At 38.6% G+C, this 16719-nt stretch overlaps 1 protein-coding gene across 2 annotated transcripts in view; it reads right to left on the bottom strand.

Annotated features, from left to right (window-relative positions):
• The window catches only part of LOC108882567 (helicase ARIP4), a 72278-nt gene that overhangs the window by 41799 nt on the left and 13760 nt on the right, over nt 1-16719 (bottom strand). For both annotated transcript variants that reach the window (XM_051071080.1, XM_051071081.1), the window contains exon 2: nt 11418-11574. In XM_051071080.1, coding sequence (XP_050927037.1) covers nt 11418-11526 — 109 coding nt within the window. In that variant the 5' untranslated portion in view covers nt 11527-11574. The remainder of the gene's footprint in view (nt 1-11417; nt 11575-16719) is intronic.

Genomic DNA, 16719 nt, shown 5'->3' with positions numbered 1-16719 from the left:
CACCAACATGCCTGAAAACACAAATCATATGAGCATTCACGTGCCAGTGTAAACAGAAAACAGACTGTCTACTATGGTTGTTTGCTAAGGTGCAGAAAATACTATGAGAAACACTAAAAGTAAGAATTTAACTGCACAACAGCTGCTAGCAAAGACACCAAGGTCAGTAATTCATTATTCATGCATTCACCACTGGTAGTCGAGGCTGATAAGACCTGGTCAGGAAGTGAATACGGGTGTCTGCATCATCATTTCCTAAAAGTCTCCAGTTTCGGTCCGTTCAGACTAAAATGCAGGCCTAAAATTTTCTAATTAAAACAAGGCCTGAATGGCAGCCACATCACTGACAGAAGCCATGTTATAGACAATTGCTTTATTACAGACAATCTAGAAACACCAGAATAAATCTAAATTTGTTGTAAGTTTCATGTTTTGTTTTGTTTTTTTTTTCATGATATGACAATAACAGATAATTACACCAGAATCCTCAGATTTAGTGAGATCTGGGAGTTGTAGAGTAAAGGAATCTGTAATAAAGCCAGTTGTTTAAAACTCACCTTGCTCTGATCATGTCAGTGCTGTTATAATTTCTCCTCCTCCTTTTTTTCCACTTTCTTTTTTCAGTACCTTAATAATAAATCATTCATTTCAGAATCAGGATGCCACAGCAGGTTCTATATTTTTAATTGTTGCTTGTTATTCTATCGAGTCAATCAGCCCGCCTGTCTTGCGGGCCCCACACCGCTGCAGCCCTTCCCCAAACATTAAATTGAGCTCTGTACACAAGGATTATTCAACATCCTGAACCTTATCCATCAGTCAAACGTGGCAAAAGGAAAATGAAAGCCTCCTCTAAAAAGCAACAGACGTTTGAGATTCAGGCAAACATTTAGTGACTGATTCAGCACAGAGCTGTTACACAGGAATTACACATTACACTTTTTGTTAATTCTATGACTTTTGACTTGAGTGGATCAGAAATCTAAAAATGTAACTGACCATCTGTGGGTTGCAGGAATTGGGATTCTCCATGTCCGACCGCTGAGTATAAATAAACCCGTGGCAGTGACATCAGGATGACTTCACAGCAGGGGCACGTGAAAGTGATGAGTTCAGATTATAACAGCTCTGAGTCTACAGCTAACACATGATTCAAAACAAAGATGGCAGGTGGTTTTGCTGATGACTTATTCTAACTCATAATCACTTTGACAGTGAGCCAGAGTGTTACCTGATCTGAAGTCTGCTCGCACACAAAACCTCATCTGTTTCTCACGCACACACGCACAGTGGGATCTGGCAGCCCTGTGTATCAGTATGTAGACCAGCTGGTGTTACTGTATCACCTCCTACACTTCACTTTGTGCAGCCTTTAATCAGGTCACACACACACATGCACACACACACACACACACACACACACATTATGAAATGTGTTTTGACTGCTTTTGTGCCAAAGTTAAGAATTTGATATTGACCACTCTCTTTGATAAATTCTACTGTTAACTACTTCCTTATACTGTTATTCAGTTTATTCTAAGATGCCTCCTGTCCCAACACTGTTTGCTGGAAATAATTTTTATATAGGCCTACTAGTTGTGGTAAGTTGTGGTGACAACGCTTTTTACATCTACTACATTTATTAACATCAGCAGAGTCACCAGGCAACTAGTCCTCCAACCTAAATAACCATAAAGGACACTTGTTCCTGCCTCGGCTGTGGCACATAGTTTTGCACCTTTGGCAGGCATATTGGACCTTCATCATCATGGTAACAATAATAAACATGAAGTTAACTTTATGGAACAGTCACAGTTTGGTTAGGTTTAGGCACCAACACTACTTAATAAGGTTTAGGAAACGATTGTGGTTTGGGTCAAAATAAGTACTTGATTAAGGAAAAAGGACTATTGCTAATAACTGTGTTGTTAAGGTTCAGGTACAGTCACAGATTAAGTAAACAACACTTATGTTTCACTGATGTGAAAGTCTTTTAGTCTGTATTTTCTCGATCTGTCCATCAATCCACCCATCCCTCCTTGTAACACTGACTTGAGCTGCCACAGATGACCTATGGGCTCACTTTTTTAAATTTTATTTTTTTAATAAGAGGACAGTCTCCACCAGGACATGTTTGAGGTGGATGGTGGGCATACAAATCACAGAACTGTCACACCAGACACTGGGGTTCACATTGTGTCTGAAGACAGTGTGAACTTTTACAGTTATGTTTGCATCTTAGCTATAGCCTGTATGAACATAATTTCTAGGAGACAGGGTTTCCTTAGTGGACAAGCTATAAAGTCCTCTGCCCTTCTATTAGTGCTCCATTCACAGATTAACAAGACATTTTCTTGGACTTTGGCAAACTAGCCTAAATACCTCAACAGACAAATAGTCAATAGACGTACACAAACAGACATGTAATCAATCATGCTGTACATCAATCAAGTAGCTAGCCTGTTTAATTTGATTTCTTCACTCTAAAGAGCATTTAGACCCCATTCACACCCACCCTATTTATTAGTGCCCTGCAAAAGTTATCGATAATGTGTTCATTCATCTGGACTTGTATTATTCCTTTTATTTGATGAATGTAGTTTGGTATTTCACCCTCCTTTTAGCTCTGGTTTGGTCCTGAGAAAAACATCTGGCTCTTAAGCTGCTAAATGCTTCACTATGTTCCCAAACTCTGTCTGGTTTATCTGAGCTTGTTTGCTTCAAACAGCTGCCTGTTGCTGCTGCAGACAAGGTTTATGAGAGTGCTGATGAAAGCTCTGTAGAGCTGCAGAGTTGGGTGATAATTTTATCAGCGCCCTCTTTTCATTTTACATGCTTGACTCAAGGCTTTAATCAATCCTGTCGTCAACATTATGGACTTTCTTTAATAAAACCATCATGTACTGAGAAGACGATGCCACAGCCATTGTTCATTTCTGTTTGGAAGTTGAAGAAGTGAAAAACACAACATTAATAATCTCGCTATCAAAAGTGACTACCTGTTGTTCCACCAGTCCAATTTTGACCAAAGTTGGCAAGGTGAAACATCTTGCTGCTGATTAAACCGCCAGGTGTCTGTAACATACGTGGGAGGAAACATGTTTACTTGTTTTTCTTCAGAGTGTACTCTGCTTACCTACGCCTACACACAGGCAGGGGAGCAACAGGCTAATTAACAGACTATTACTCTCACGCTCTCTGGAGTCAGTGTGCGTCTATGTACGTGTGTGTGCTTGTGTGTGTCTTATGAAAGATGTGACTAAACCTCATGACAGCCTCATTTGAGCTGCAGAGGGCCAATAACATGCAGCACACACCCTTCATTCTGTTCACACACAGACTCACACACACCCACGCATGCACTATAAACCCTGTGGTACACTATGAGGAGGTGGGCACACACACACCTGACCCAGAACAGGCATCCCAGAAGCACTGTGATGCTGAAGAGGATGATTTTATTTTTGGAGACTGGTCCCACCTCCCCAAGTCCATTGCTCACTGTCACTGTTTGAAAAATGGACTTTTCTGTGCACACACACACACACGCACACATGTACACACATACTCACACACATCACAAACACACAGACTTGGTGTTTCTATGGTGAGAGTATTTTTCTGGGTCTGTTTGTGTTTTCCACAGAAGGTTCTTCCCAACTGCTTATGGCTCATAATGTTTTTTAAGTGAAAAATCCTCAGATGTTTTTCAAAAGATTAAAAGTGATTTTCACACAGGTTTTTACGGCTCCTACATCAAAGATCTTATGTTTAATTCTGTTATATATTAGCCCAATGTAGCTGATATATTAGTCATTTTCTTAGTTCAATCAGTGACAACCAGAGCAACCAGAAGTAAAGACAAAACCAGAAATGGAAGAACTGTTTCTGTTTGTGAAGTTGCTTGTTTTCCTTTTATCTGCCATTTAATTATTTTCTATTAAGCACATTCAGTCACCAATGTCTTTATGGTTTTATACTTGACATCAAATTACTATTCCCATAATATAGCACCATTTATTTTCTTGCACATATTTACATCTGTTGTGAAAGACGGATATTTCTGGATTTCACTTTTTAAGACTATAATTAGTCTCCATGTAATTCTATATTGTACTAGGGACTAACTGTAAACATAAACAGTTATTGGAAAATATGATTATTAGAAGTTTATTGAAAGTGGGCTTCAGTCTGGGACTCACACTCACAAACTCAGAGTCTATCTAGTTATCTTTTTGGTCATATGTGTATGCTAGGAAGACGTGATGTCCAATAGTTGTTGGGAGAGTTAATGATGAAAAAAATTCTCTAAATATAATATCATCCGGCTCACTGATTTGCAATGACTCAATATGTCTCAACATATATACTATACTACTATTTCTTCCATATAGCTGAGAATATACATCGACTAATATGAAAAGGAGACAAAAATGTCTCTCTGTATCTCTCTTGTCCTGCCTCCCTCTCTCTCACTTTCTCCCGAGTTTATTATGGAAAAGGTCCGTCTCCAATTGACCTTCCATCTTAGTTAAGTGGTACATTTCCATTGCATCATCTTTGTTGTGCAATTTCCCCCATTATATCAGGGGAAAAAATGAGATGAGAAGACAGGCAGTAACATTAAAACACACATGGCTCCCTGCATTGGCTTACAAACATGATCCTGATGAGAAACCAGCAATTTAAATATGTACGGAAATGCTTATGTTGTGTGATTTTTCCAAACATGTTGTCTAAAATACTTGTAACAAAATGTGTCATTTCCACACATGTATGTGTATGTTATGTATATATGGGTGCTCAAAATAGTGCCAGTGGTCACCATGACAACCCCAAACCTCTCCAGAGCAAAAAACTGATACAGAGGAGCAAACTAATTATACTTCTTTCTTTATTTTTCAAATAGAAAAATCAACCTGACCTTCTGCAATTACAAAAAAACAAACACACCAAAGAATATAAAAAGCGTCACTTGAGTGAGTCAGAGAATTTGGAGGAACACGATACCAGACACGCAGTGTTAGTGTTTAGGATGAAAATTGTCCAAATTTCCTTGAAACAGATGTAGAATTACTGTAACTGGCAATGTTTTTCACAATTTGGTCTTTTTTCATAATCATCATAATTTCATAATAAAGAATTTCTTTGTGAAATAATAAATTCTAAACCCTTTGATATGGTTATTTTTGAAAATCCTGATAAAACTTCAGTCCATACGTCTAGATGTTTCCATTCATACATTGGGATGATTGTGTCACATGAACATTGAACTCTATTACTTTCTTTGTTCTCTTATTGTACTCTTTCTACTCTAAATGGCACTTGCTGCTGAAATATACAGCCCTGTGTCTTTATAATATATTCATGAAAAAAATAACAGAGGAGGTGAGGAACATAAATCAGAAAAAGAGAAACTGAAAGAGCTCAGCGCAGCTCCATTAAAATACTTTAAAGGAAAAATTTAAATCAAGAATAATGACATAAAAATGACCCAAAAAAAAAAAAAATGACAGTGGAAGATAGCAATAAAAATGTAGGGACAGAAAGAACAGAATGAATGAACAGGGAGGAAGGTAAATCAACAAAGAGGAGAAGAGAGCAAAGTAGAGAAGAAAATAGAGAGAAAAGTGAGAGAGAATGAAAGGCAGTGGAGGAGATGGCAAATGGGAGAAAAGAAAATGGGGTAAAAAGAGAAAGAAAAGGGGGATGTCGAACCTGGAAAAGGAAACTCATGACTCTGAGGTGGCTGGCGTCCTGGTGATGGTTGTTATGGCAACAGTGGGACAGACGCAGGAGACGATGGGGGGTGATGATGTCACACGAGCAAAATAGACTTGCAAAGTGAAGAAGATAAACATGTACATGTGCTTTTTTTCTTCCTTCACTCCTTCTACCAACAGCCAAGATGACAAACTCAGATGTTCAACCCTTTGTGGAACAGAGTACTTCCTCCTGAACTGTACTGTAAATCAATACAGCATACAAGCTTTCCCTCAAAATCTGACCCAGTGGCTCAAAAAGTATGTTTTTTGTCTTTTGCATATATTAGCATATTAACTACAACTTGTGTGGGGCCAGCATGCACTATGCAAGACTATAAACCTCAGTAAATACACATTTATTACTTCAACATTGCCTTGCAGTTTAAAAAAATGGTGTTTAGTACTCACTGTGCCCTCTTCTACTGGTTCTATTATATGGCTCTTCCTAAATCTCCTAACTACTACATCAACTGCTTTTGTACCATCACCATCTTTTTGATTACCACGTGGTGTACACAACCCCGACCAAAACTTTGCTACTCTGAGGTTTGGGGTCTGGATTTTCAATGTAGTCAATGTAACTGGTTTGTTTTTAATTATGCATAAAGATCAAATACCCTACACACCTAAAAAATAATACAATTACTGTAAGATGACACAGTTTTTAATCTGCTATGACCAAGCTGCTTTGCTGGGTCAGTTATACAAAGTGTTGCACAACTGTTGTGGCAAACATGTTTTATAAGCCAGAGCAGTAAGCAGGAAGGCATGTGGACCTGAACCCCTTTTTGTTGAATGATTATTGGCTCATTGTCATCATCGTCATCGTCACGGTCATCATCATCATCATCTCGCTCAAGGTACTACTGCTGCAATTAGGACCACATATACAGTCTGTGCATGTATATGTGTGTGTGTGTGTGTGTGTGTGTGTGTGTGTGTGGAGGGGGTGGGGGGGTGAGAAGAGAGTGAGTAGAAGAGGATGTGCGTGTGCCCATGTGTACGTGTGTGTTAAAAGTTCTTCACAGCTTCACAGGTTTCTGCTGCCGAGGTCCAAACATAACAAGCAATCTGTCACGTTAAAGGGTTATCTAAGACTGACTCACAGTGATGAGGAGCTCACAGATCTCTATAGGCCAAAAACATTTATACTTCTTGCTACTCCCCAAACTGTGATGTGACAGGAAGCACTGGCACATCCATGGATTTATTAAGACAGGTGAAGAACTGGAGAACTACAGTGCAGCTACAACATCCCCTGCAGCCCAGAAATATTATTCCCGTAGAGTGCTGGAACAAAAGTCGGTTTACAAAAGTACAAAAGTCAGCATGTACCCCCCTCAGAAAAAAAAAAAAAACAAGCTTGGAAAAACAGCAGTGGGGCACTCTGAGTTTAGCTTTTGTTTAGTTTGTAAGTTATTACTATATCTTTGGTTGCCTGAATGCTGTTGATAGTCATGTGTGGCTGAACAGCACAGAAGTGACTGTTGTCTAACAACAGCCAGCATCTCTTTGAGTGGCACTCCTTGCCTTAAAGGAATAGTTCAACATTCTGAGCAATACTTGTTATAATTGCTTTCTTCCAGCGAGTAAGCTGTTAAGATTGATATCACTCTCAAATCTGTCTGTAGTACAGAAGTATCTTTTTTAATCCATACAGAAACAGACACGTAGAATCAATGTGTTGCATAAGGTTTTTTCTAGGATGGTAAGGAAAGAGCCTCAAGGCATGTGTTTGACCACACAATACTGCAAATATCATCCCAACGTTTAGCTTTTTAAACATGAATCATTGTGGCTGGTGCTGTCTCGCCAACTGTCAACCTCTGCTGAGATTAGCAGAACAGAATTGATTGCCTGTTGACCTCACTTGCTAAAAATAAACTCTCAAGAATTTTCATACTCTGTAGCTTGATCCTGTATTTGCTGATTGTTATAATGATGCCTGTTGGAGCAACTGCTGTTTGTTCATTGTCATCTCTCAGATCTCGCGTGACCTCTGTATGACTTCTGTTCCTTGTGAGCATCATGATCACTCCTATGTTATCCACAAATTTCTTTGCTTTGGCCCTCACTGGTGGATCTAAAATCCACCTCAATAGTTATGAGCGAAATTTGACCCAGAAAATGGGTCAGATTTGACCCAAACAGTAAGTAAGGGTTAATCCTGGGCCTGGAGATTGCTGTAGATACGAGATGATAGCATTCAAAGGGCTCCTACTAAACATGGATCCACTGATTCCAAAGCAGGGAGTTACATTCCCTCCCTTACCAAACATTTGGACACTGGCACAGCACAAGGTAATTGTGTGGTAAACATTGCAATTAACTTGGATGACACTACAAGTAGACTATTAACATTTGACACTCCAACTGACATCCGTGCCACACATACAACGAATATCAACACTGTACCAATAAAACAACAGAGAACTAAAATGTTTCAGACTGTAAATAAAGCCAAAGTACTTTGGAAGCCCAAAAGTAAAACCTAGGTGGGTCTTTGTTGACACTTAAATATAAGGAGCACTGTGTCAAAAACTGAACTTGAACTGTTAAACCCATGTCTCTCTGAAACCTAGTTAAGTCTAGCAACTCTGCAGTGAGAGGTGGGGTTGTGATTTATTTTAAGGAAGGAATTCAAAGTAAACAAATTGAAAACATTTGAGATATGTTGGAGTTACCATCTCATTTACTCCTGAAATGTCCTTTGTTGTAACTGTACTATCCGAACCACCAACGGCTGAATGTTTTCTTTTATCATTAAGCTGATGCTGGCTAAGAGGTTACCGTGATGGGAGATCGTCAGACCACAATCTCACACTAGCTGCCAGAAAACTGTTTCTGATTCTGCATAGAAACTTGTTGAATAAAAATTGAAGGAAATAATTAAATTTCATATATTCCAAAGAAAGACCTAATTAGTTGAATGAAATAAAATAAATCAAATGGACTGATAAAACTCACTGCTGTGAGTAATCACAAGCTTGAGTTAGATTCCTGAAGAAAAATAGAAAACAGACCTAACCTTGGCTAAATGACACCTTTTGGATTTAATGAAGTCTTGACACCCAGCCTTGAAAAACATCCATAAAATCAGGTTTGGCAAGGGACTGGCTAAGGGTCCAAGAAACAAAGTTACAATTAAGTTAGGAAGGCATCATTAAAAATGCAAAAGGAAACACTAAGGCTCTGGAGAACCATTGGCAAATTTACTGGCAAAGAATGTTCTAAATGTGGAACTTAAGATGGATGTGATCCTTCAACATTACAACCTTGTGGTTACATATGGTTTTAAACTATGATACAACCACACTGAAACTGATGAGGCGTCTAAGATAAATAAAATAAGTGTATCCTTACAAAGAAAACCTGTATTACATGATAAATCAGTGGAGGAGAGTGTGTTCCCCAATGTTCTGAAAATTGCTATTGTAACTCCAGTACACAAAACTTGTGACAGACAAGAGGTTGGGAACTACAAGCCTGTTTTAGTATACCCCTGTTGGTTCAAAAGTTACTGAATAAGTGACTGCAGAACAGTTGAAAAAATCATCTGAGAAGAGGATCTACTCCATCCTTTTTGATTTGGGTTTATAATCATTCTATTCAAACTGCATGTTGCTACTTCACTGAAGTTATCAAGGCTAATTTAGATAGGGTACGAGTAGTAGGACCAGTGTTCTTGACTTACGTAAGGCCATTGATTCAGTCAGTCACTTACAAAACTGTCAAAATCTAATCTTATAAACAAAATATTAAATTGAATAAAATCTGTCAGTCAGACTTCAACCTGTGTGTTAGGATAAATAACATGACTGTGGATTCATGTTTTGTACATGATTTTGCACCAGATTTAAAGCATATCAGTACAATTGCATTCATTCTTTACAGTCAGTAAAAAGTGGTGTGGTATTTTTTAACCCCTAGTTTTCAATCTTTGTGCTAAGATAGACATCAGAAAGTCACTCTTGTACTGTGAACACACAGAGATGAAACTGAATTCAGTCTTTTTCAAATACATTTTGCAAAACATTCTTCTGTCCGAAATAAATATGAAGTTATAGCCACCAACCTGTTAACTTAGCTTAGCACAAAGACTGGAAACTGGAAGCAGCAGCCTGGCTCTGTCCAGTGGTTACAAAATCTATTTCTTGGCACTGAGCAGTTGCCAGGCAAGCAAAAATGTAAAATGCTGAACTGTCATTAGAATTGTCTTTGGTTTTTGTACGGTTTAAACAAACAAGATATTTACATAATGCATTACCTAGCCTCCAACCCTGACTTTGACCCTAATTCTAATCTTAACCCGGAAACCAAGTCTTAACCTTCCAATAGAAGAGATCTAGACCAAATTTGCTGCCTTTGAAGTTAGCTCTCACAAACACAGAAAAATAAGATTACACACTCAAACCTATGAGTGGAAGAGCACAGAAGAAAAGAAGCAGAGTTAAACTACAAGGACCTTTGTTATTGCTGCAGTTAAATCTCTCACTCTTTGTCTCCCTCATTAATTGACACTTAAATATATCAGACCTTGAAATATTTATTTGACTGCAAATCAACTGAAAAGGCACTCTAAGCATGTTACCAAATGCTACTATGGTACATTTAGTTTGTGAAATCTTAGACAAGAAGTTAACAAGGTGCTTTTAGATTGTGTTGCCCCTCCTCCCTCCATTTGTCATGACAAATCCCCAAAACAGTAAATACTAAAAAACCACAGGCTTATTTCTCTTCAAAATGAGGCCAAAGTCATGAAAAGACTGACGCCATTTAAGTTATCCATCTGAAGTTTAAATATTACCTCCTACACACAAAAACACACTGCTAGAAACACCCCCCCCCCCCCCCCACACACACACACACACACAAACACAAACGACTCAGCATCTAATAGAACTAATAGATGATTCATTGGGTTATATAACACATACTGGCAACAAAGAAATGAGGAGAGGAGGAGATGAGAGAGTTCAGAGGAGTTTTTTTTTCCTGAGGGCGGACACAAGGCCATAACGCTGCTGAGGAGAGCCACTCTGGTTATACATGTGCATATGATAGCTGTTGGTTCAATTTGTTATGTCAGCAACATGTTGTTTTTTTTTAAAGTCTGCAAATGCTATTTTATTTGAAGAATTAGAGAGATTGAGAAAGAAGTAAACAACGAGAAAAAGAAAATTGTAAGCTTAAGTATGCATCTGTTTCCTTACCCATAAACCTTTGTGTTGTAGTTTATTTCCTCTTATTTGAATTACCTTTCCTGTCCTGATCAACACTCAAGCAAACTTAACAATGAGTGTGGCACAACTTTGAGAGTATTTTCTATTTTGGTTAGAATATTATTATTATTATAATCTACTGAATATCAAATACACTACTGTGCAAAAGTTTAAGAAACTTTTAGGTATCTGATCAATCCCAAATTCATTCTGCAGCGTGACAATGACCACCAGAGTCATAAAGAACCATCTTCACAGTTATGAAAAATAAGGAGTTCTGCAAACAGGTGATGAGGCCTCAATAGAGCATTGTTGATCATTAACTGCTTTGTATGAAGTCTCCCTGCTTCTAGTCCCTGGTATATTAGTTGTTGGTGGTAAACATGCTAGGAGCAATGTGAGATGGTCTTAATCCACCATTTTGACTCACCCAGTAGCTCTTCATCTTCATCATCTCCATCATTATCTTCCTCTTCATCACTGATGTAACAGATCTCCCTCTCCCTTCCATTCAGCTGTTCCTCTTCATCATCAGACATCCTGACCTGCAGGTCACTGCTACCTCAGCATGGCCACACTGCACACACCTGCAGGAAAGAGAACAGTTGAGAGTGAATAAATGAATGAACGAGTGTAGACACACTGGCAAAATAAATGAATTTTTGAGGTACAGTAAATGACTTGTCTCTGTTCTGTTCTGTTGTGAGACTTACAATTACCTTCTGGAGCCACCTCAGCTGCCTAACCCTGACCTTGACCTACATGATTCCTCACGTCCCCCATGAATGTGTGCATACAGATTTTTACTTCCATTTGCATCATTAACATAACTCACACACACACACATTACACAACATTATGATGATGGAATAAGAGTGATTCCTGAGTTGATGCCTGTAATAACTGTGTTTTCATACAAGGTGAAAACTTTCCATGGACAGTGGAGATTCCCAAAACACAGGTGGTGGTCTGTTTCATTTTTACTCCTCAATCACGTAAAAATGATCATCGACACAATCCCCTGCTGCAGATACACCCAGGGACAGATCACTGCTGCGTATTTGCAGTGAATAATAACCATGTGATGTGTGACACTGAGCTAAAGAGGAGAGCAAATCTAAACCTCTAGCTTTCTGTATCAATAGTATTTGAAGGTTATTTTGAAATGGACACAGAGAGCAGCAGCAAACCAGAGATTTATAAATATTTTGTATGCATTTCAACAACAAAACTCTCTCTCTCTCTGTTTGTGTATTCTCTTCCTGAAGGAGGGAAATGCATCAAATTCTTGTGTTCATGTTGCATTGTAGGTAAAGTTCACCTCCAGGGTATTGAACTTAGTAAAAAATGCAGGACAGGAGCATTTTAAAGGCCATCTGTGAGAAAGTGAGACACAAACAACATCATGACCTGAGAGATGAAAGACAGAGCTGTAGAGCTCTCAGGAGTTTCTAAGATGCTTTTAAAGCTCCATCTCTCAGCAGCTGCAAAATTACACTCACATTACTCATAGGCTTTTCTCTGTGTCAGAGTGAGACGATCATAAACTGAAACCACAGACTACCACCGTGCCCTTCATTATCAGCTGCGGTTTGGTAAGAGCAAAGTTTTGTTCCTTTTTTTGTTTTAGAGCACTATAATTCTGTTATGTAAACAGCAAGAGTCATGATCGTTATTTATATTTCAAACAGTTATAAAGGCACACATGAGAACAGACACGTCATTATTACAGATAGTATAATCAAAAGCAGCAGTATTAAAGAAGGGCTCACGCTACAGAGATTCTGAGCAAAGAAAAAAAAAAGATGTGAGACAATTACATAAATCACATTAATTCACAAAGGTCTGTGAGTTACAGCAAAATGTTTCCCTGGCCTTCATCTACCAGCATAAATAAGAATTATGGCCTTAGTTTTGTCTCTCTTTGTTAAAAACAAAGGCTTTAAATAATATGCACTCCCACTCAGATGAGGCCAGACACACAGTAGTATCACAGCAAGGTTTACTTTTGATCATCTGCCAGCTCACCTTGAATAACATTACACAGCAGATTACACAACAAGTAACTTCAGCCAAGTTGACTTATTGGACGGATGGGGTGGTTTTACAAGCCTCATGAAATCAGCCAAGCTAGACTTCATGGACCGGTTGCTCGGCAGAAAACCAGTAACCAAGGACCTGGTGAACTCTGATGTTCTGGTTTCCCAAAAACACAGATGTGTGTATAACGACAGAAGAAGTGACTGTCTTCAGACTTTGTAAACATGTAGAATGGCAGCAAGGTGGCAAGCAAAATAATATCCTCTTCACTCTCATGTTTGAGTGAAAGTGGATGAAATCAAAACCACAGCTCGTTTTCTTGTCAAACCCCCTAAAACCAGCTCAAGAACCATATGAAGAGCCCCCTGACCACAAACAGGCAATCACCGCTACAGCACTGTCCTCTTCTAGACTGTTGTTTCCTACCACAGGTTAGTGAAAGTTCAGCAAAATCATTAAAAGAAACAAAATATTTACTGTGGTTTCAGTCACTTTGTACAACCCAAATATTCTACACAACCTCCTCCCTAGGGACTTTTTGTGGTGATACAATCAAACTATTTCTGCCAGTGCTACTGAACATAAACACACTGTATGCTTTTTTAACAAATGGGGCTGTTTTTCTGTCTTCACAAAGGAGGGCATTTAGCGAGCAATCACCGTAGCGCACTAACAAAAATCCATTTTGTTTTCAAAAACAGAAATAAAGATTAATTCATGAAAGATTTCCCCTTTAAGATGTGGTCAACACTTGAAGTCAGCATACAACCATAGCAGCACTGCAGTTACAGTGATAATGTTGACATGTTGATTTAAAGAAGGCAATATTTGCTGTAATTACCATTACAGTTTAATGTGTGAGCATGCTACTATTTGCTAATTAGAACAAAAAACAAAGAAGCTGATGAGAGTGTAAATTTGACAAGCTATAACCCAAAGTATAGGACAACAGAAAAACCAGGGTGGTGCTAGGTAGAAAATTAAGAGGAACACCAAAGTCATCTGGAGACATGAATGTGGATACAAAATTTCATCCAGTTGTTGTTGAGACATGTCACTCAGAACCAAAAATGTTGATGTCATGGTGATGCTCAAAGAAGGGTAAGCAGATCATCAGAGTCACTAGGATACATCCCCCAAGGACCGTGAACGTCTGTACAAAATTTCATGGCAATACCTGTCTGATAGCTGTTGAGCTATTTCCATCAGGAAAGAAGCGGTAGATGAACTGACACTGCCATTCCCATGTTGCTGGCACAGCTAAAAAGAGGGTAAGTGACTTTTTAGGGTAAGTATTTACCTTCTGCTGCATCTGTGATCCACCACAAAACAACCTGCTGCTGGCATAGAAATCCTGTGTCTTGCTCAAAGATACCACAGTAGGGTCGGTTGGTAGTTAATCTCACACTCTGGATTAAAAACTCATCTCTCTTACCCACAACAATCAGAATCCACGACACTGTTAGCAACCACAGACTAACCATCACTGGGAAAGTACATTACAGTAAATTGGGAACAGAGCACATACAGTACTTGGATCAGTGACAACCTTATGTAACATTACATGCCAGGGAAGTGATGGCTGCACATTCTGGCTGGGAGGTCTTTGGTCTTTCTATGCCTATTACTGGTGTGTGTGAACATACTGTTTGTGCATCTAAGTCTAATAGTGCCATCCAACGCACAAACACTGTCACTATGTTAGCAAGGACATAGAAGAGGTTACACTATCCTAAGTGTTATTGCTACAAAAGCTGACTGTACTTCAGCAGTAATTTCAGCAGATTATGAAATCCAAAACTCTGTACTAGGACAACAAGACATTCTCTGACTATTTTAAAAGATAAAATTGCTGTAAGCAGAACACATGAAAGTACCAAATGAAAAATAGGTTTCTTACTTCCATGATACTGCGAAGAATTCTGTTTTGTTAAAGAACACATTCCCGAAGAGCAACCTGACTTGACTTGGGCTTACACTACACCACATGTATTCAAAAGTAGGTCACATGAAACTCCCACAGACATACTGTACAGCTTGTTATTACCCTACATAACTTGGAAGTCACATCCAGCCAAAAACCACTTGGATTCACTGGAATCAAGCTGTGTGTAACTTTATATAGAGGAAAGCAGGCCAAACTGCTCTGGTCATGTCGAGCCTTCAGCCTGCAAAACAACTGTTATATAACAGACAGTATATGTTGTCTACTCTACGCAGCTCTATGTAGGTTAAACACTTGCCTCTATTTGTTTTGACCTGACACAAACTTTTTAACTACCTGGAGGTGAACATGACATATGAACACCTATACAAGGCAATGCAATCCAGTCCAACAGTCTTGCAATAATTTTGTGAAAATGTGTTTTTCTCCATCCAACACATAAAAAATTAATGAAATCAATCACCACGAATTACAGCCTAAAATCGAACCACAGGGGTGAGCATCCTTGACACAGGTTTTTTTTTTTTTTTTTTTTTAAAATAAGTCTCACAGAGGTATGATTTACTGCAGGGTTATTGCACTGGATTGCATTATACTCTGCAGGTGTTGTGAAAATAGTGAAAGCTATTTTGGAGCTCCTCTACAAACGTTACAATGTGTTGCTTTCAACTCTGCACTGATCTGACATTCTCCCAGCTCCACAGGGCACTGCACAGGTGAATCTTACTGTTTTGACTTTGAACAAGACAGTTTACACATGGAATCAGTGAAACCTAAGAGGAACATTCATGTTGTTTTAGATAAAAAAAAAGAAATGAACCTGAGCACCTTTTGAATATAAATGCAGCTTTTGTTCACAGGCACCGTAGCAGCTCACAGTGCTTGTTAACTAAGCATTCATTCAATCTTGACAGATGGCAGATAATTATCTTGGAGAATAGACATTTAATTGAAAGATACTGTTATTTTAGCCATTTTAATTCCCAACCAGACTATGGTTAAATCTGTGCTGTGCTGAAAAGACTTGATTCAAAATCCTAATCAAGCTTGGAAACATTTCTCCCATCAAACATAAATTAATATGACTCAAATCCTATGATTCTTAAGGTTTCCATTTATCAAATCCCACAATATCTATGGTTAATATGGCTATTTAGCATTAGGCTATTTGCACTCTGTAAGTAGTTTTCATTGCTATTGGTGGAGTCAGCTTTTTTGAGTGGGATTCAAAATTGCCTACACATGCACAAGGGATTCACAGTAGAAGACGCATGCACATACTGGATGTAATGTGAAAAACAAAAGCCAGAGCATGCACACACAGTGTGGGAGACAACATTCAGTCAGTTTGGTATTCCTGTCAGACAACACTGTTCACTTTCTTCTTTATAGTCTTTTCTATTAAAACAATGTAAAGCAGTTGAATCCTCTCAGCCCATGGTTTGTCTTACTGCATTGTAAACTGTTAACCACCTGCTGCATTTCTGACAGAGTAAATGCTAATGGTGTGTTTGTTTTCCCTAATACACGTGTTGTTTTCACAGTTTTGCATCATCACATGAATCACACCTTTTGACTCCCCCCCCTCTCAAAAAATCCTTACAAAGTCCAGAGAAGTACTCTTCTGTGAACATGAGACTTTCAAATTCAATGTGCACAGAAAGTGCTTTCACTTGTGCTGAGGCGCCAACCATAAACTTACAATAACATTCAAGCTCGTTCAGAAATAGTCACACAGTTCGAGTTG

This window comes from Lates calcarifer, linkage group LG6, assembly GCF_001640805.2.
Source record: "Lates calcarifer isolate ASB-BC8 linkage group LG6, TLL_Latcal_v3, whole genome shotgun sequence".
Lineage (NCBI taxonomy): Eukaryota > Metazoa > Chordata > Actinopteri > Centropomidae > Lates > Lates calcarifer.
The sequence above is the reverse complement of the archived record's forward strand: the minus strand, read 5'-3'. Positions and strand labels throughout refer to the sequence as shown.